Consider the following 22,327-nt stretch of genomic DNA (forward strand, 5'->3'; position numbering starts at 1 on the left):
CCCGACAAATGATGATCCAGAACCTTATCTTTCTTAACCTGAGTATAAAGACGATGAGCTACAAGTTTTAGAAGCTGTGTGTTAAGCAGATCCAGTTCTAGTTAAACACTAAGCATCATGGAGCATTATTGTTAAATGCTGAACACGATATAATATCTTACAGAACATAACAGGCATCTTTTGGTATATATTCTATAAGTTGAATGTCACAGTTGACCAACTTCCCAGTTTATGGACACATCCTTCTACTATACAGGTGAGAGGCATGATTTATAATATACAATTAACGTTCAGCAGCTCATTGTTTCAATAAATCAACATAACAGCTAGTTAGCGCTGTGATTACTGCGCAGCTGAAATAGTTTGTTTGTGTTTGTAATAACAATATTGCTAATAATTGGTTAATATTCAAGTCACCAGATGTACATGGAGTATTGTTGGAGGTTTTGGGATTTTTTATGTGCGGAATGATGTACTCCCATTATCTGCATTGTTAGCCACCTGGTACTTGCCGAATTTAACAACTTAGAATGCATAAAAAAAGAAAAATGTATTCTTGTCTTACATTAGGATTGTGAATGATGGGCAAAATTCCAGAAAAGTGCAGCTCTCCTTTGAATCCCAGATCTGTTTAATCAAATATTCCAGTTGAAAGAGTCACACAAATTGAAAGAGTCACACAAATTTGTGTTGCAGCATTTTCTTATATTGCTTGCCTTTGTCCAAAAGTTAGACAAAAATAAGATTCCTTTTATCTTCAATTGCAAGTTCATGATCAAACTGTAATTTCACTTGGGAATTATATATGCTGAATAGTTTCTTCTCCGAGAGTGGTATCATAGGAACCAAATGACCATGCAGGACTTATTACTGGTCCATGGTGTAGATTGTGCAGACAATTTAATGGGTTGATTTGTCGCCTGGATTTATATTTCCTAAGAAAGACGGGCCGACTGTTGAATTAAGCCTTTCTCCTTCCCACTAACACCAAGTTAATCATGGCTCGTTAAGTTCCTGTTACAACATAACTAATCTTGATGTGTACAATTTATTAAATTGGACTAATTAATTCAGTGTTGACTGGAATGTTAACATTTGGTCAGTAAAATGTTACTTGGGGATGTCTTGAAAGCCCAGTGTAGAGAACAAAAATCAAATCAAGCTTTATTTATAAAGCGCTTTTCATACATAAAAGAAATGCAACGCGAAGTGCTATAAAATGGTACCGTAGGCAGTATTGATGATAAATAACATGTGGAAGAAGGAAGTCTAATGTATGAAAGCATTCTCTAACTACAGGCACATCTCAATATATTAGGATATCATTCAAAATGTGTTTCATTTTAGGAGTTCAATAATAAATAAGGACTTACTAAAGTGTCTGGAGGTTTTTGCCTTTGTTTCTTCAAAAGGGACCTACTATACTAAATTTCGATGTTTTACTATTTGATTTCTGGACTCCTTTCAGATCATAATTAGCCGCACAAAAAGTTATGTAGACCCGCATGGCTTTTTATTTTCTGCATCCCACCAAAACGGTATGTGTAATGAACGCCACCACGCCTCACCCTGCCCTCCTATGTATGCCTCCCGCTGAGCCCACTTCACTGTGAAAAAAGTGCAGTCATAACTGACCTAAATATTTATTATGTATTTAATTGATGTCATTTGTGTTACAAAAGGATGACAGAAGGTAAACAGATATGTTAGTAGATTGTTATGAATCGTAAAAGTGGCAGAATTAAAAAAGCTTGGCTTCTTCCTACTTTTTTTTCGAACACGTAAAGAGAAATGTAAATATGTAAATTATAGGATGTGTCACTTTAAACTGTATATATGTTAGAAATAAACTTATATCATAAGTGAAACAAACTAACTTCTCCTCACATCCGAACAAACATTTTTTGGGGGCTTGCTCAATGTGCTTAACACTGTCAAATTGTTTTAGACAGCAGACTGTGTATAACATCATAACTTCTAAGTAAAGCAGGGAAGGTGCAGACCTTGAATGTTTACTTCTCTGTGAGCGCTTTGAGTATCTAATAATAGAAAAGCGCGATATAAAATCTAATCCATTTTTATTATTATTATTATGTTTATAAGTAAGTCCTGCACGCATAGAAAAAAGATTATAAATCACTGCTTGCAGAGCAATCCAAAAGTGCTTGTAAGGTTCACTTCCACATGGATGGAACTTTTTTGACACTTTGGTATTGTTTCTCATGAGTGTCCACTTTGTAACTACCAAAATAGGTTTTGATCATTTTAAACTTTATAAGATGCTAGATTTATCAGCTGTAAATGCTTATTAAAATTAGGGAATCAACAAATACATTCATGAAATATTTCACTGTGTGTGTTGTGTATCTGTTGAATATAGGAGTTTCACTTTTTGAATTGAACTACTGAAATAAATGAACTTGCAATATTCTACAAACCCCGTTTCCAAATGAGTTGGGAAATTGTGTTAGATGTAAATATAAACGGAATACAATGATTTGCAAATCATTTTCAACCCATATTCAGTTGAATATGCTACAAAGACAACATATTTGATGTTTTTTTGCAAATCATTAACTTTAGAATTTGATGCCAGCAACATGTGACAAAGAAGTTGAGAAAGGTGGCAATAAATACTGATAAAGTTGAGGAATGCTCATCAAACACTTATTTGGAACATCCCGCAGGTGTGCAGGCTAATTGGGAACAGGTGGGTGCCATGATTGGGTATAAAAACAGCTTCCAAAAAAATGCTCAGTCTTTCACAAGAAAGGATGGGGCGAGGTACACCCCTTTGTCCACAACTGCGTGAGCAAATAGTCAAACAGTTTAAGAACAACGTTTCTCAAAGTGCAATTGCAAGAAATTTTATGGATTTCAACATCTACGGTCCATAATATCATCAAAAGGTTCAGAGAATCTGGAGAAATCACTCCATGTAAGGGGCATGGCCGAAAACCAACATTAAATGACCGTGACCTTCGATACCTCAGACGGCACTGTATCAAAAACCAACATCAATCTCTAAAGGATATCACCACATGGACTCAGGAACATTTCAGAAAACCACTGTCACTAAATACAGTTCGTCGCTACATCTGTAAGTGCAAGTTAAAGCTCTACTATGCAAAGCGAAAGACATTTATCAACAACATCCAGAAACGCCGCCGGCTTCTCTGGGCCCGAGATCATCTAAAAAAAAGTGTTCTGTGGTCTGACGAGTCCACATTTCAAATTGTTTTTGGAAATATTCGACATCGTGTCATTCGGACCAAAGGGGAAGCGAACCATCCAGACTGTTATCGACGCAAAGTTCAAAAGCCAGCATCTGTGACGGTATGGGGGTGCATTAGTGTCCAAGGTATGGGTAACTTACTCATCTGTGAAGGCACCATTAATGCTGAAAGGTACATACAGGTTTTGGAACAACATATGCTGCCATCTAAGCACCGTCTTTTTCATGGACGCCCCTGCTTATTTCAGCAAGACAATGCCAAGCCACATTCAGCACGTGTTACAACAGCGTGGCTTGGTAAAAAAAGAGTGCGGGTACTTTCCTGGCCCACCTGCAGTCCAGACCTGTCTCCCATCGAAAATGTGTGCCGCATTATGAAGCGTAGTATACGACAGCGGAGACCCCGGACTGTTGAACGACTGAAGCTCTACATAAAACAAGAATGGGAAAGAATTCCACTTTCAAAGCTTCAACAATTAGTTTCCTCAGTTCCCAATCGTTTGAGTGTTGTTCAAAGAAAAGGTGATGTAACACAGTGGTGAACATGCCCTTTCCCAACTACTTTGGCACGTGTTGCAGCCATGAAATTCTAAGTTAATTATTATTTGCAAAAAAAAAAAAAAAAAGTTTGAGTTTGAACATCAAATATCTTGTCTTTGTAGTGCATTCAATTGAATATGGGTCGAAAAGGATTTGCAAATCATTGTATTCTGTTTATATTTACATCTAACACAATTTCCCAACTCAAATGGAAACGGGGTTTGTAACTGATTGAGATGCACCTGTTTATGATTCATGAATAGCTTGCACCAGCCCTCTTAAAAGTAATGTATAGGTCTAGGATCTTTTCTGGTTTTAGTTGCTTAAGCTGTAGCCCTCACATAAGCGGCAGCAGTGTGAATAGTTACAGTAACCTAGCCAACAGGTCATACAAATTTAGGAGAACGCATTTTGCTGATCATGAAATAAGACAAATGTCTGTGTTGGCAGATGCCCCCTCTTCTTAAGGAGGGACCTTAAGTTCACAGAGGATATACACGTGATCGTCCTAGTTTCTGTACCACTTTTCTGAAATTGTCTTTGTCAGCCTTTAGTGTATTTGCAAGACTGACAAATCAAGATAGTCGAGAAAAAAAAAGATTTTTATGTGGAAGCTTACAAGCATTTTTTGTGTGGACTAAGGAAGATTAAAAAACTGTTTTGACAGCTGCCAGCAGCCTCTTGTATAAGCACCACCTATGGATTTTAAGATGGCCTCAAACCCAACCATCTTCTGACTCGTTATGCAACTCCCAAATAATACATGATTCTGACCTTATCTGCTTTGTGTTGATGCTCTCAGGGCCATGCGCTACATGAATTGAACTGGTAAATAAGTGTATTGTGGTATTTACTCGGGCTGCAAGCTTAATTTCTCCGCCTTCACCGGCATTTGTATATCAGACATGTTCGCCAATTAGAAATGTTGAGCCTTGCATCTTTTGCCCCCTGGCCAATCAAGTGTTTACAGGAAACTGCAAGTGTGTGCGCGCTGCAGTGGAGGCAGTCAGTACGCTAAAAACAAACACCTTGATAGACGTTTGGATGGTGACTACGTCTGGGCCAATAGTCTAAGTCAATTAATCGAACGACAAATTTTAAATTAAGTCGAAATACCTTGCTGGCATCGATAAATGGCTTTGTTCATGTGCTTGTTTTTTGTCTCTCCCTTTAAAAAGGGAGAAAGACGTCTCACTCATCGCTCTCAGAACCTGGCTGGGTTTATTCAACAATAGAATTGACTGAACTCAGTGAGCCCTCTTTTCAGTCATTCACAATCTTTGTCTCGCTAAGCAGAGAGCCAGACTGCTAGGTCTCACACAGAGGATTCACAGAGATCGCCTCCCTACTTGTGCCTCGCTAACGAGAAGTTCCGCAACGTAACAAAAATTAAGAGGAAACCATAAGATTAAAAAGCCAAATTTCCTTTTGTGGGAATACAGTATTTTCTTTCCATATTGAATGGGCAATATGAGCTCATCCATTCGGACGAACGAGCAAGAATAGTGTAATGGCAACTGAAAAATAAATGCACTTTAATATGTTTAATATTTATTTATGCTAAATTTTTGCTTAGAGAAATTAATCCATTTAATTTTTTTGTTTATTTGGGATAAATAAGTTATTTACCTTCCAATTACAGTACAATGATGAACAATTCTACAGTAATAAGAAATAAAAGTTTATCATTTTAAATGGTTACTTGCATTATTATATATTATGACTACATTAGTGCTTAATTTGGTCACAAAATATTGCTTGCAAATAATATTGTTTATTGGCAATATTTTGTGAGACACTATATTGTCCCAACAAAATTTGAAAAATAACCTCACTGTATAATTTTTATTGGTTATTTCTTCAGGTTTAGAACATGATGTAGACACAAGCTGTGAGTCTGTCTGCATAAAGTAGATTATTGCATCTTGTTCTAATGTGTGGCACCTTGAGACAAGAATACTGTATGTTGTCAGTCTAAAAGTAACATGTCTTCCTTCACCTGTTATATTCGCAGTTTTATGCATTTATAGGTGTAAAATATAAAAATCGCAATTTTGGAGAGAAAATTGCAGTTAGGTTTTTTTCTCAAAATGTGTTCAGCCTTAGTATTTACATTGCCATACATTGTCATAATGACAATAATTATTTGTATTAAAACTAGGGCTGGGCAAGTTAATGCGTTAATTTCGAGTTAACCCATCAATCTATTAACACTGACAATTATTTTATCGCGCATTTGCGTATGTTTACATGCTTTTATTTTGTTAACGCCTATTGCTGGCTTCTGCGGAAAAGGAAGGAAAACGCGGAAGAAAACAAAACAAGCATGGAGAAGAAGGGTAACTCAATAGAACTTTTACGGGGTCATTTTCATTATAAAGTACTTCCAGGCGGCGGATTTGACAGAAGCAAAGTCGTTTGTAGCCACTGCCAAGCTGAATTTTCTTATCACATGAGTACTTCCAGTCTAAAAGATCACCTTAATGCGAAGCACACTGTTGATGCGAGCAAACCATTCAACAAAGCAGAAAGTGGAGCCAGGCTTTGGCAGACTATGTTAAATGCAGCGTGCGGGTGAAGTATAGATAAACCAGAGCAAGAGAAGCTAACAATTACCATAGCGAAGTGGATAGTTACAGACTGTAGGCCCATTAGTGTTGTGGAAGACGAGAAACATTGTGTGAATCGCAACAAGTGACAGCGAGTATGAGCCGCCATCAAGACGCACCATCGCACGAAGAATACACGAGTTGTATGAAAAGGAGAGGACTGTACTGGACATCAATCGGTAACCATAATTACAGTGAATGTTTTTGAGCGTCACCTCTCTCTAATAGGGACATTTGGTACTGAATATAGACTGGTTATACTGCTTCATGATGACCGTAAAACTTCTCTGTTGTTACCTCAGAAATTGCCTGTAGAATTGTTGTGATTGTGGCCCAGGACTTTGTTTTTTTTTTCCATAAGGAACAGTATAACATTAATGCCCAGGTATTGGCAATAAGCTTTAATTTTGTATTTGCTTTGATAACATTGTTGAAGCTGAGGCTGAAGATTTACGAATATTTTGTTTAACTGCTAACTGTTTAAAAATGCTGTTAAAAGTGTGTTTGCACAGTAAATGTTATGGCACTTTAATTCATAGGGCAGTACATTTAAAATTAATGGCCGTCAAGTTCTAAGAATGAACAAACTGCACCGAGTTGAGTGAGATTCTCTGAAGGAACTCCATTATTAACATGGACTTTACATTCTAGTCCCCTGTAAAGGAAATCCCAGCAGTGAAGTGTTTTGTGCTTCACCCTTTCTTTTCTTTCTCCCTGATAAAAGAAAATGTTTCTGCTGTTACCTCAGAAATTGCCTGTTCGGATGTTATGATTGTGGCTCAGGGATTTGTATGTAGATTATATTTATTTTCCATAACAAACCGGATAACTTAAATACCCTGGCAGTGGCAATAAGCTGGAATGTCGGTATTTACATTTTTTTAGTTGATTTTCATAAAATATGGTATTTAACTGCTACTGTTTAAGTTAAGTTAAGTACTGATTTAAATTGTGTTTGCACAACAAATGTTTTGGCGCTTTTGTTCATCTGGGAGAATATTCCAATAAAGGTGCACTACACACTACTTTTGAATTAATTATTGGGTTTTGCGTATACAATGCAGTTAATCGTGATTAATCGGAGAAATAGTGCGATTAATTCTGATTAAAATTTTTAATCGTTACCCAGCCCAAATTAAAACGCATGTTTTATCATTTTAAGTCTTCACAGAGGTGGAACAAAACGTCTAAAAGCTTTGCCTGTGTAGGTCTGCTCAAGTGCTTTGACCTTTAAAGTTGCAAACAAACTGAAGGAACTTTTTTTTCCCATCCACCAGGTATCTTTGTTTTGGGCGACTAAGCTGCTCCAAATATTTGCTTGCAACGACCGAGAAGAACCTGCTCTGCTGTTGGAATCTCCTCACTTGCTCATGTAAAGCTCTCCCACTAAAATTGGAGTTACCGGTAGTATACATATAGGTTGTCAAACTTCTAACAGTGCTCTCTTGGTCTTTGTGCTAGTGGAGTGGAGCACCTCCATGGAAATCAGCTTGCTGCTGGCTGACCCACTGTCTGAGAACATGGCTGCTTTCTGCAGTCAAGATGAATGCACCGACTGTAAGATTTGTGCTGTGTGCACGCTGTTTTCACTCTACTGGTTTCAGATCATTAAGGCGTTACCCTTGTTACTTTTAAGTTTCTACTGTGGTTTCTTTTCAGTGTTTGTCTTTAAGCCCAGTGAGCCACGGCCGCTGTTTTGCCAGAAGGCAGTGTGTCCACACAAGGTAGTGGCAGCTGTCTTTACCCCGAGGGAGAAGATGCAAGAAAACTGTGAGGAGAGCTGCCAGTGGCTAAACCAATCCCAGCTGTACTTCCTTACCCAGCACATGGTGGGTGAAGTCCCTTTGTTTATTCAAGGGGTTGTCATTTACTGACAATTTACATAACTAACATACAACTTTCGTCTGCAGGACCTCAAGACATTCCTCACCAAGACAGAGGAGAACCAACTGATGGCATCTAACAAACCGGTACAGCACAATTCATGGCAACACACATTTTGTCTGCATCATAATGCTCCATGGTTGAAAATATTCCGCCGGTTAACATGTTAGTTGACAATGTTTTCCATAAAATATAGAAATATCCTTTCCCAGGGTCAAACTGTTGCGGCCATTGACAGTTGCAGATACCATTGCAGCTTCTATGCCCCGCCCTGGGCGAGACCCCCTTTTGCAGATGCTGTGTGTGAATGCATAAAGGATGCGGCTTAATAAATACACCAAAAGAAGAAAAACTGCCATGTTGTTTAACGTGAATGCATACATTTGTACTTTTTGTAACGCTAAACCAGTTCTCAGGCACGTGGTCAATTTATCAATAGCGCCCTGTGCACTCCTAGAAACGCACATGCCAGAAACAGCCACTGCCTGCAGTGGTCTATGCTAGTTCAATATGAGCCTTATTCTCCCGTTTAGGGTAATATCGTGATTTTACATTTTAAACACTTCTTTGTGGTCTACACCAGTGTTTTTAACCATAGGGTCGTCTGTCATTTTGACGTTAGTTTTGGGGACGGCGTGGCGCGGTTGGGAGAGTGGCCGTGCCAGCAATCTGAGGGTTCCTGGTTCAATCCCCACCTTCTACCAACCTCGTCACGTTCGTTGTGTTCTTGAGCAAGACACTTCACCCTTGCTCCTGATGGGTCGTGGTTAGGGCCTTGCATGGCAGCTCCCGCCATCAGTTTGTGAATGTGTGTGTGAATGGGTGAATGTGGAAATAATGTCAAAGCGCTTTGAGTACCTTGAAGGTAGAAAAGCGCTATACAAGTATTACCCATTTTTTTCTGACGAAATAAAACAAAATATTACGTCGATATATAGTTCTAAACATAGTCCAGCTCATAAACTTATAATTAAACATGCTTTTATTTCGTCAAAGTATGATTTTTACGGCCGTATTTGATGCACTCTGCTGCTACACTCATGCAGCTTTAGTAACCAGCAGGCTCTCTAACACGCACCCGACGGCGCATAAACACTAAAAAAATGCACAGAACGAAAAAAAAATAACTTATTACCCTTATTTGCCTAAATCTTCATTAGCTTTGGACTAACAATCACAGAGAAATTGTGACTTTTGTGTAAAGTATGTCAACTGTGGTGGCTGCTTCCAATGTATTTGTAATGACTGTATTTATCACTCATTATGTATCATTCTAACTGAGCTTTCTTTTTTGTAACATGCTAAGTGAATACATTTACTTTTGTAGTTGTTTGCCTATATTTCTGCACAATAACTCCGATATGGTAACACTGGCGAGCAGTAGAGAATATGGAGTGAGTTTTGGTACAGAACATATATATTCGTTATGACGTATTTCTTGCCACTTAATATTGTATATTTTTTATCAAATCAAATCAAGCTTTATTTACAAAGCGCTTTTCATACATAAAAGAAATGCAACGCAAAGTGCTTTACAAAGTTAAAAACAATACTGCGGTGAGATTAGGAGTTTTCCAGTTCATTTTCTAATTTGTTATTGTACCCAAAATGTGGTTTATTTTACTCTTTCAATGAGGAGCTTCCCCACTCTGCTTCAGGATATGAACATAAAAAAAATCTAAAATCCATCCATCCATCCATCCATCCATCCATCCATCTTCTTCCGCTTATCCGAGGTCGGGTCGCGGGGGCAGCAGCCTAAGCAGGGAAGCCCAGACTTCCCTCTCCCCAGCCACTTCGTCCAGCTCTTCCTGTGGGACCCCGAGGCGTTCCCAGGCCAGCCGGGAGACATAGTCTTCCCAACGTGTCCTGGGTCTTCCCCGCGGCCTCCTACCGGTCGGACGTGCCCTAAACACCTCCCTAGGGAGGCGTTCGGGTGGCATCCTGACCAGATGCCCGAACCACCTCATCTGGCTCCTCTCGATGTGGAGGAGCAGCGGCTTTACTTTGAGCTCCTCCCGGATGGCAGAGCTTCTCACCCTATCTCTAAGGGAGAGCCCCGCCACCCGGCGGAGGAAACTCATTTCGGCCGCTTGTACCCGTGATCTTGTCCTTTCGGTCATAACCCAAAGCTCATGACCATAGGTGAGGATGGGAACGTAGATCGACCGGTAAATTGAGAGCTTTGCCTTCCGGCTTAGCTCCTTCTTCACCACAACGGATCGATACAGCGTCCGCATTACTGAAGACGCCGCACCGATCCGCCTGTCGATCTCACGATCCACTCTTCCCTCACTCGTGAACAAGACTCCGAGGTACTTGAACTCCTCCACTTGGGGCAAGATCTCCTCCCCAACCCGGAGATGGCACTCCACCCTTTTTCGGGCGAGAACCATGGACTCGGACTTGGAGGTGCTGATTCTCATCCCAGTCGCTTCACACTCAGCTGCGAACCGATCCAGTGAGAGCTGAAGATCCTGGCCAGATGAAGCCATCAGGACCACATCATCTGCAAAAAGCAGAGACCTAATCCTGCAGCCACCAAACCAGATCCCCTCAACGCCATGACTGCGCCTAGAAATTCTGTCCATAAAAGTTATGAACAGAATCGGTGACAAAGGGCAGCCTTGGCGGAGTCCAACCCTCACTGGAAACGTGTCCGACTTACTACCGGCAATGCGGACCAAGCTCTGGCACTGATCATACAGGGAGCGGACTGCCACAATCAGACAGTCCGATACCCCGTACTCTCTGAGCACTCCCCACAGGACTTCCCGAGGGACACGGTCGAATGCCTTCTCCAAGTCCACAAAACACATGTAGACTGGTTGGGCAAACTCCCATGCACCCTCAAGGACCCTGCCGAGAGTATAGAGCTGGTCCACAGTTCCACGACCAGGACGAAAACCACACTGTTCCTCCTGAATCCGAGGTTCGACTATCCGGCGTAGCCTCCTCTCCAGTACACCTGAATAGACCTTACCGGGAAGGCTGAGGAGTGTGATCCCACGATAGTTAGAACACACCCTCCGGTTCCCCTTCTTAAAGAGAGGAACCACCACCCCGGTCTGCCAATCCAGTGGTACCGCCCCCGATGTCCACGCGATGCTGCAGAGTCTTGTCAACCAAGACAGCCCCACAGCATCCAGAGCCTTAAGGAACTCCGGGCGGATCTCATCTACCCCCGGGGCCTTGCCACCGAGGAGCTTTTTAACTACCTCAGCAACCTCAGCCCCAGAAATAGGAGAGCCCACCACAGATTCCCCAGGCACTGCTTCCTCATAGGAAGACGTGTCGGTGGGATTGAGGAGGTCTTCGAAGTATTCCCTCCACCGATCCACAACATCCGCAGTCGAGGTCAGCAGAACACCATCCCCGCCATACACGGTGTTGATAGTGCACTGCTTTCCCTTCCTGAGGCGGCGGATGGTGGTCCAGAATTGCTTCGAAGCCGTCCGGAAGTCGTTTTCCATGGCCTCACCGAACTCCTCCCATGTCCGAGTTTTTGCCTCTGCGACCGCTGAAGCCGCACACCGCTTGGCCTGTCGGTGCTTGTCCGCTGCCTCAGGAGTCCTATTAGCCAAAAGAACCCGATAGGACTCCTTCTTCAGCTTGACGGCATCCCTCACCGCTGGTGTCCACCAACGGGTTCTAGGATTACCGCCACGACAAGCACCAACTACCTTGCGGCCACAGCTCCAATCAGCCGCCTCGACAATAGAGGCGCGGAACATGGTCCATTCGGACTCAATGTCCAGCACCTCCCTCGTGACATGTTCAAAGTTCTTCCGGAGGTGGGAATTGAAACTCTCTCTGACAGGAGACTCTGCCAGACGTTCCCAGCAAACCCTCACAATGCGTTTGGGCCTGCCAGGTCTGTCCGGCATCCTCCCCCACCATCGCAGCCAACTCACCACCAGGTGGTGATCGGTAGAAAGCTCCGCCCCTCTCTTCACCCGAGTGTCCAAAACATGAGGCCGCAAATCCGATGACACAACTACAAAGTCGATCATGGAACTGCGGCCTAGGGTGTCCTGGTGCCAAGTGCACATATGGACACCCTTATGTTTGAACATGGTGTTCGTTATGGACAATCTGTGACGGGCACAAAAGTCCAATAACATAACACCGCTCGGGTTCAGATCCGGGCAGCCATTCTTCCCAATCACGCCTCTCCAGGTTTCACTGTTGCTGCCAACATGAGCATTGAAGTCCCCCAGTAGAACGAGGGAATCACCCGGGGGAGCACTCTCAAGTACTCCCTCGAGTGAATCCAAAAAGGGTGGGTACTCTGAGCTGCGGTTTGGCGCGTAAGCGCAAACCACAGTCAGGACCCGTTCCCCCACCCGAAGGCGGAGGGAAGCTACCCTCTCGTCCACCGGGTTGAACTCCAACGTACAGGCTCTGAGCCGGGGGGAAACAAGAATTGCCACCCCAGCCCGTCGCCTCTCACTGCCGGCAACGCCAGAGTGGAAGAGAGTCCAGCCCCTCTCGAGAGAACTGGTTCCAGAGCCCTTGCTGTGCGTCGAAGTGAGTCCGACTATATCTAGCCGGAACTTCTCCACCTCGCGCACTAGCTCAGGCTCCTTCCCCCCCAGCGAGGTGACGTTCCACGTCCCAAGAGCTAGCTTCTGTAGCCGAGGATCGGACCGCCAAGTGCCCTGCCCTCGGCTGCCGCCCAGCTCACATCGCACCCGACCTCTATGACCCCTACTATGGGTGGTGAGCCCATTGGAGGGGGGACCCACGTTGCCTCTTCGGGCTGTGCCCGGCCGGGCCCCATGGGGACAGGCCCGGCCACCAGGCGCTCGCCATCGTGCCCCACCTGTGGGCCTGGCTCCAGAGGGGGGCCCCGGTGACCCGCGTCCGGGCAAGGGAAATCTGGGTTCCTTGCTTGTTTTCTTCATAAAGGTCTTTGAGCTGCTCTTTGTCTGATCCCTCACCTAGGACCAGTTTGTCTTGGGAGACCCTACCAGGGGGCATAAAGCCCCCGGACAACATAGCTCCTAGGATCATTGGGACACGCAAACTCCTCTACCACGTTAAGGTGGCAGCTCAGAGAGGAGCTAAAATCAAGTATTTTTATTTAATTGTGTAGCATGAGCATAATACCGATCTGCGATATGCAGTGACATAAATGTTGCTAAAAGTTGGCGAGTGTGCAGGTGTATCTGATGTTGTGACCGGGTGAATCTATAGGTTTATGAAGATTATTTTTCCTCGTGTTGAAAAAAATATAGAGGAGGCAACTTCAAGATAAATATTTCAACGGTGTACATTTTCAGAATATAAATGATATTAAGTCATAGTTTTTTGCAATCTGGGATTGGACATTTTGTACAGACACTCAAAAAGCAAGTCATAAAAGTGACTGTGCAGCAAAATGTACACCAAATCATATCGAGTACATATCTAAGCCAGGTTCTCAAACTATTTTCACCAAGTACCACCTCAGAAAACACATGGCTCTCAAAGTGCCACCATAATCCAACATGAAAATACAATAGCGTAGTAGACCTAAGTATTTATTAAAAACCAGGCAGAGGTTTTATTTAAAAAGTACATTTAATATTTTTGCCCACTATCATTACACACATTTTGAACAGTAACACTGTTTGAATATAGGAAAATAAAACATTCTACTTTAATACAGTAACGTACCACTAGATGGAGCACGCGTACCTCTAGTGATACACGTACCACAGTTTGATAATCACTGATCAAGACCACAAAGAAGTGTTTTAAATGTAGATTAAAATCATTTTAGGTGTCCTTTAAATAGTCACGTAGTTGATCACAATCCAAATGAAATCGTTGAACGTCTGTTAGAACCAGGATGTTTAAACACGGCAGACTTACGCGTGTCCCCTTCCGCTGTGGTCGCACTCACGAGACATTAATACAGAGTAGTGTATGATCCTTTTATCTTCATCTCAATTAATGTTTCCAGGTGCCTCAATTGAAGCGATCAGAATACATGCGATAACTTTGGAAATGTCTTTAATCATGTTGTGTGGTGTACACTGCATTCCAACTTTAATTGCTATGTAAGGTTTTACCATCTTGGGGTGCTGGATTTATTCCAGCTTCAGAGGCGTATTCATTAAGAAATAGACTTAAAAAGGCCTGAGGGGAATATATTAGAAAGAGGTATAATGCATACTTGCCAACCCTCCCGGATTTTCCGGGAGACTCCCGAAATTCAGCGCCTCTCCCGAAAACCTCCCGGGACAAATTTTCTCCCGAAAATCTCCCGAAATTCAGGCGGAGCTGCAGGCCACGCCCCCTCCAGCTCCATGCGGACCTGAGTGACGTGTTGACAGCCTGTTCTCACGTCCGCTTTCCCACCATATAAACAGCTAATGATCGAGGGCGAGTTCTTGGTTTCTTATGTGTGTTTATTGTTAGGCAGTTTCATTAACGTCCTCCCAGCGCGGTAACAACACACAACAACAGCAGTCAAGTTTTTGTCCCCCGTAAAGCAGTTCGTCTGCCGTAAACAGCAATGTGACACTTTTAAACAGGACAATACTGCCATCTACTGTACATGCATATGTGACCCACCCATAATGTGTCACATTTTTGTGTTGATTTATTTATTTTATTTTGTGGTTTGAATTCGTTTTTGGAGCTGTCATTACACATTTATCAGTATTCACATTGGTCAGTAGGGGGCAGTAGGGTGTTTCTTCCCAATTGAATGCTATCACCTGCAGACCGGAAGTGTCTTGTCATTCTGATGAGAGCGACCAGTCTGTGAACAATTGAAATGTCCTGTGTGCTTTTTCCTCCTGTATAACAGGTTAGTTTTGGTGAATCAACTCACTGAATAATATCCATGTGATCTTTATAAGTTTAAGTACACATTCTGATGGTGGAGCCTAACTCTAAAGTGTTTGTGAGTTGTAGTTTGTATTTGTGAATGAATCCAGTGCACAGCTGCAGTAATCAATACAAAAAGGCGACGTGAGTGCGCAATGTTTATATAGGAACTTCTGATCCTAATTCAGACTCCCAAATTAGAGCTCCCGTTTTCTTATTGATTTTATAGTGTATATTTGTATAATGTGTGTGTTCTGAAATAGTGACAGAAAATAGAACAAGGATGGACAATTCAACCCTTAACTCAACAATGAGTAGATGAGTGTTGTGTGTGTATGTGTAAATAAATGAACACTGAAATTCAAGTATTTATTTTATTTTATTTATTTATTTATTTATTTATATATATATATATATATATATATATATATATGTAATAAAAAAAATATATATATAGCTAGAATTCACTGAAAGTCAAGTATTTCTTATATATATGTATCTTAACCACGCCCCCCGACCACGCCCCCCACCCCCACCTCCCGAAATCGGAGGTCTCAAGGTTGGCAAGTATGGTATAATGTGGGTATGCCTCAATACCATATATTGTATTTACATCACATTTTCATCAACCACATTAAGTGTTAGTAGTCACTGATTTTCTATCTCTGAACTGTTTAATTTGGTGAAGGCAGTCAATATATGTGAGAATGTTCTTACCCTTTCTAGCTTGTGATCGATGACTCTGTCGCCATGACCCCGTTTCACCTGTTGCTGGGCAGCCATCGACAAGAGCAAGACAATCCAGGGCCTTTGAGCAGTGAGGCTGCCGAGAGAACTCAGCCTCCTCAGACCTCTGCTGCTGTCAAGGAGGTCAGAACTGTGACTTTTTGCATTCGCTAAATAAGAATTAGAATAATAGTACAGGAGTACCTCAACTCATAAGCTTAATTGGTTTTGTGATGGAGGTCTGAACTCAAAACATGTATGTATAATCAACGTCTCCCATTGAAATCAATTTAATTAACAGCACAATTTTAAAAAGTAGCATGTGTTTTAAAAACAAACTTTTAGATAACAAATATTGTATACAAACATTACAATATAATGAAATACAAACAACTACAGTCATTTTATAAAATATTGAAATGTACAGCATTTACCATGGAGAGTGGACTTTCTTCCAGCTGCTTCTCAGTTAAACACACCATCAGCAGCTTTTCCATATTTTCATGGATAAATGTCTGCCATTTAGATTTTGCCATATTTTCCGGACTATAGAGCGCACCGGTATAAAAGCCGCACCCACTACATTTTTAAGAAATAAATATATTTCCTAGATTAGCCGCACCGGACTATAAGCCGCAAATATATGCCTTGTAAAATGAGATATTTACACAGATTCTGTAAATGTTTATTTACATGCCTTGTTTCCAAATGGTGCCAGTAAAACGGATGATCAGACAAAACAGAAGTCATCGTCATGAACCTACTAGCTGCGGAAGCTAATCAGCTAAATGGACTCAATAACTCTACGGTGACGTATTGCTGAGTTTACTAAGAACATTTGTGTAACAAACGATAAAAAATAATGCCTTTGTAAGTTAATAATACTAACACAAACATTTGTAAATGTGTTAGCATATTAGCTAATGCTAATGACGCTTGCTTGAATATATTACCATAGCACGTACAAATATGCATGAAAACAGTCCTACAGAAATCACACAGACTTTTTAGTGAGTATGAATAGTTTCAGTTGTATTGTGAAACTTACAATTAGGGCTGGGCGATATGGCCTTTTTTTAATATCTCGATATTTTTAGGCCATACCGCGATACATGATATACATCTCGATATTTTGCCTTAGCCTTGAATGAACACTTGATACATATAATCACAGCAGTATGATGATTCCATGTGTCTACATTAAAACATTCGTCTTCATACTGCATTAATATATGCTCATTTTAAACTTTCATGCAGAGAGGGAAATCACAACTACCGGTAAGTCAATTTAGCAAAACTGCATTTATCAAACAGTTATTAAGCAGTGGCACAAACATTCATGTCATTTCCAAAACAGAAAGTGCAACATTGTCAGACATTTTAAAACAAGCTATAAGTGCACTTTTGTGCATGATGACACACAAGATATTTCAATACGTGTCACATAAAAATGAGCTGCATATCAAATAGTATATGTCCTACGGTGTTGATATGGAAATAGTTGCTTCGGTATTTAGTTGGTGTGGCACCGAACGGAGATGTTGACATGTAAGGACATATTCCCGCTTGAAGCCAAACCACCGTCAGACGATGGACCCCGTGCTGTTTTTTTTGGGAATTAATTATTCCTTCATTTGTTACCAGATTCGCACCTTCTTCCTCTCGTATTACCACTCAAACCACACCGTTAGCTGTTAGCATCAGAGCTAATGTTACCATGTCGCTACTTGTCTGCTCCGCGGGAGCGTGTGACGTTGCTCACGTGACAGTATGTGACGTATGTAAGAAGGTGCGCTTGTTTTAAAGTCTCTGAGAAGTAGACACAGGAAAGAGTGAGAAACGGTTTAATGCAGTTTAATGCCCCGCAGCTAAAAGCAACTGCGTGAGAACGTAAACTCGAAAATCACGATATAGTCATTTTCTATATCGCACAGAGACAAACCCGCGATATATCGAGTATATCGATATATCGCCCAGCCCTACTTACAAACATTGCTTTTAGTAATGAATGAAGAATCCATACGAGTAGAAACGGCATGGACGGTTAGAAGACGGAACGGCACTTGTACTTCCGCTTCAAGGCACTAAGCAGAAGGAAATACTGTAGACGTTCACCCCGCAGCCCCTGCAGTGAGCGAACTCGTCCAAAAAATGGTGCCACAGCACAAAAAAAGACACATCTTTTCAGTGTCTTTGCTTGTTTTTTTTGTTTTTTTACTATTTGCATTATGGCCGTCAGCCAAGAAAATCTGAAAATTGGCCGCACCATTTTATAAGCTTTTTTAAGAGGATCAAAGCATAGGAAAAAAGTAGCGGATTATGGTCCAGAATTTATAGTATTTTAACATTCTTGGCTGGCATTAGACTCATTCTGCTTAAGTATGGTGCAGACCAGCATTGCTACGCTCGAATTGCTACGGCATGTCATGTTTTTGATGTCTTTCTTTAATTCAATCAATATCATCCATCCAATATAGATCTCTAGCTATAAGCTAATGCAAGCGAGTAAGACTAGATGCTCTTACCGGGTTCACTGGAATTTGCTATGCCAAATAATGGCAGGGATGCTTTTAATTCAAATGTTTGCTTGTAACTTAAAACATAACAATTACCGTATTTTCCGAGTATAAGTCGCACGGGCCGAAAATGCATAATAAAGAAGGGGAAAAACCTATATAAGTCGCACTGGAGTATAAGTCGCATTTTTGGTGGGAATTTATTTGATAAAACCCAACACCAAGAATAGACATTTGAAAGGCAATTTAAAATAAATAAAGAATAGTGAACAACAGGAATAAGTGTACGTTATATGAGGCATAAATAACCAACTGAGAACATGCCTGGTATGTTAACGTAACATATTATGGTAAGAGTCATTCAAATAACTATAACATATAGAACATGCTATACGTTTACCAAACAATCTGTCACTCCTAATCGCTAAATCCCATGAAATCTTATACGTCTAGTCTCTTACGTGAATGAGCTAAATAATATTTTATGATATTTTACGGTACTGTGTTAATAATTTCACACACAAGTCGCTCCTGAGTATACGTCGCACCCCCGGCCAAACTATGAAAAAAACTGTGACTTATAGTCCGAAAAATACGGTAGCTATTATCGCAGAACACTCTTAGGTTGAGGTACTACCACAGATTACTTGAAGAATGAAGCTATACAAATCCTGGTAATTGTGTGTGATTTTGGATTGAGCACATCTTAAATTTAATCTTTAATTCAGTTGGCTTGTGGCCTGAAGGAGAACAATGTGACAACATCTCATTTGAACAGCATTATTCTGCTGGTATTGAAACAGAATTGACATTACCATGGTTGTTTTTACAAACGTGAACATACTATAGTATAATTTTATTGTTCAGCTCATGTTATTACCTATTCTGTGTTATGTGTTTTATGTTGCCCGATTGCGCCAAGTAAAATTCCTCGTTTGTGAACCTATTCTCAAACAATGGCAATAAAAACTCTTCTCATTCTGATAATTTTATTGCCAGGGACTGCAGATGGAAATGAGCTATTTAGCTATAATCTGGTGCAGAACATATCGGTCTTTGAGCTTAATGTTTCTGTGCATTGTCCCTTCAAATAAAGACTAAAATAGCATGTTTGAAAATATATATGTTCTCTCGTATGTCCATCCTAAATAATGACGTTAAAATGTTGCCTGACAATACTTTGACTCTTTTTTTATCGTTGACAGCTTCTGCAGACCCCAGCTCACGTCCTCCCCTCGACGCCTTTCCTCTGCTCCATGTTTGTACAGTCCCTGCTCATCTCTGTCACTGACTCCAGGTCAGTTACCCTTTGATTATGGTAAATGTGTTATACTTGTATAGCGCTTTTCTACCTTCAAGGTACTCAAAGCGCTTTGGCACTATTTCCACATTCACCCACACATTCACACACTGATGGCGGAAGCTGCCATGCAAGGCCCTAACCACGACCCATCAGGAGCAAGGGTGACGGGTCTTGCTCAAGGACACAACGGACGTGACGAGGTTGGTAGACGGTGGGGATTGAACCAGGAACCCTCAGGTTGCTGGCACGACCACTCTGCCAAATGCGCCACGCCGTCCCCAGCCTTACAAATCCAAAGATTAGACACGTTTTAAATATGTTCTGTCCCTTGGAGAACTGAACAAAGACCAATTTATTTGTTTTGCTTGGCGTTCCGTAGGAATGTGTATTCAATTTCACAATTTTCAACTGAACCTGAGGCACATCACGTGGAAATACTTGTTTATAACTGAAAATGTGCAGACTCATGCTAACCCCTGGTTGTTTCCCATGCCCTCAGAGAAGAAAAGCATGCAGATGAGGAAATGGAAAGCGAGAAAGAGGAAGAGGACTCGGAGGAGGAAATGGAATCCGCAGTCTCGAGACCCAAGCAGGCGTCGGTGGAAGGTGAGGCAGCACAATCTGCAGCCCCCCCTCTAACGAGAGCACAGGCCAAAGAACTGAGGAGAGTGAAAAAACTTGACCACAGCTGGCTGAGCAGCATTCTGGACTGCTAACAACCATCAGACTGTCACTGCTGGACTTAATTATTCCCTTCCCAACATTTGGTTATCATTATTTGGACTGCGAACATGAAATTGCATGAACTGAACAACAGAAATGAGAACGTCACATTGAATATTTGTCATTTTTATTGATTTATTTTGCAATAAATATTATTTGTGTTTTTTTCATAGTAACATGTTTTTACTTTTAAGACCAGGTACGTGGATTGGAATTCCACTAAGTAACCTCAACATTTAGGTTACGTTCACACTGCATGTTCCTATGTCCAATTTGTATTTTTTTGTCAAACCAGATCTTTTTAGTGGCTGTTCACATTAAAGAAAATGTGATTTCTAATGTGAATGCAATCTGACCCGTATGCGCACATGGCTTCCACTCTTGTCGGTCTCAGTGCTGGCGCATTTTGTGGCAATTTCAAGTATTTTGTGCAATTAAAGTCAACATTTTCTGAACCGAATATTGCGCTCAGAAGATTAAGAATGAAGAGGACAAGTATTTTGACTATCGCTGTTTTACAGTATATTTTGCTTGGATGTCTGCTTGAAGAGCGTGTCTTGTGTGTGTGGTGGAAGTTTCATGTGAGTTCCGAAAACATTTTATTGTCACCCGTTTTCTGATCTGAAACTATTTATTTTATAACCGTCTATTTTGGCGAATAATTTTGATGACGTTCTGTAGGATGAATGCGACCGGAGCGCGGGAGCGTTCACATTGAGGACGCATTGCATATAAATCCGATTTATTTCTACATATGAAACAGGCCTATGTCGGATATGAACATTTTGTGAATTGCACTGTTCACACAGACGTGAAAAATCCGATACAGGTCGCATATGGGCCAAAAAATCGGAATTGACCTGCAGTGTGAACAAGGCCTTAGAAAGTGTTCTCTTTTTTTGAACATTAATAACATGCACTTTTGAAAGTATACATTTGAAGCATACGACAAATGGGTGGTACTTAAAGAAAAGGAGATTCACACAAATTAGATGAATTTAGAGAGGTTCCAATTCTGGTTTTATGCTGACTATACTGATCATGATCATTCATCACATGTACTAACTACATTCTTCCATTTATTTATGAGTGCTATTGACGTATAACTATCACCACAATATTTAAACTAGTTATGTTATTCTCTTTTATTACATAAAATTACAAACCCTGTTTCCATATGAGTTGGGAAATTGTGTTAGATGTAAATATAAACGGAATACAATGATTTGCAAATCATTTTCAACCCATATTCAGTTGAATATGCTACAAAGACAACATATTTGATGTTCAAACTGATAAACTTTTTTTTTTTTGTGCAAATAATCACTTTAGAATTTGATGCCAGCAACACGTGACAAATAAGTTGGGAAAGGTGGCAATAAATACTGATAAAGTTGAGGAATGCTCATCAAACACTTATTTGGAACATCCCACAGGTGTGCAGGCAAATTGGGAACAGGTGGGTGCCATGATTGGGTATAAAAACAGCTTCCCAAAAAATGCTCAGTCTTTCACAAGAAAGGATAGGGCGAGGTACATCCCTTTGTCCACAACTGCGTGAGCAAATAGTCAAACAGTTTAAGAACAACGTTTCTCAAAGTGCAGTTGCAAGAAATTTAGGGATTTCAACATCTACGGTCCATAATATCATGAAAAGGTTCAGAGAATCTGGAGAAATCACTCCACGTAAGCGGCATGGCCAAAAACCAACATTGAATGGCCGTGACCTTCGATCTCTCAGACGGCACTGTATCAAAAACCGACATCAATCTCTAAAGGATATCACCACATGGGCTCAGGAACACTTCAGAAAACCACTGTCACTAAATACAGTTGGTCGCTACATCTGTAAGTGCAAGTTAAAGCTCTACTATGCAAAGCGAAAGCCATTTATCAACAACATCCAGAAACGCCGCCGGCTTCTCTGGGCCCGAGATCATCTAATATGGACTCACGCAAAGTGTTCTGT

General features: G+C 41.2%; 1 protein-coding gene across 1 annotated transcript in view; it reads left to right on the forward strand.

Moving 5' to 3' along the window:
• wdr75 (WD repeat domain 75) overlaps positions 1–21,008 on the forward strand; it is a 43,114-nt gene extending 22,106 nt beyond the window's left edge. The window contains exons 15-21 of the mRNA XM_061926484.1: positions 7,662–7,756; positions 7,846–7,941; positions 8,044–8,213; positions 8,295–8,354; positions 15,817–15,960; positions 19,538–19,629; positions 20,135–21,008. Of these exons, the coding sequence (XP_061782468.1) occupies positions 7,662–7,756; positions 7,846–7,941; positions 8,044–8,213; positions 8,295–8,354; positions 15,817–15,960; positions 19,538–19,629; positions 20,135–20,351 (874 nt within the window). The 3' untranslated portion in view covers positions 20,352–21,008. The remainder of the gene's footprint in view (positions 1–7,661; positions 7,757–7,845; positions 7,942–8,043; positions 8,214–8,294; positions 8,355–15,816; positions 15,961–19,537; positions 19,630–20,134) is intronic.
• Positions 21,009–22,327: the final 1,319 nt, after the last annotated feature.

The sequence above is a fragment of the Nerophis lumbriciformis genome, linkage group LG31, assembly GCF_033978685.3.
Source record: "Nerophis lumbriciformis linkage group LG31, RoL_Nlum_v2.1, whole genome shotgun sequence".
Lineage (NCBI taxonomy): Eukaryota > Metazoa > Chordata > Actinopteri > Syngnathiformes > Syngnathidae > Nerophis > Nerophis lumbriciformis.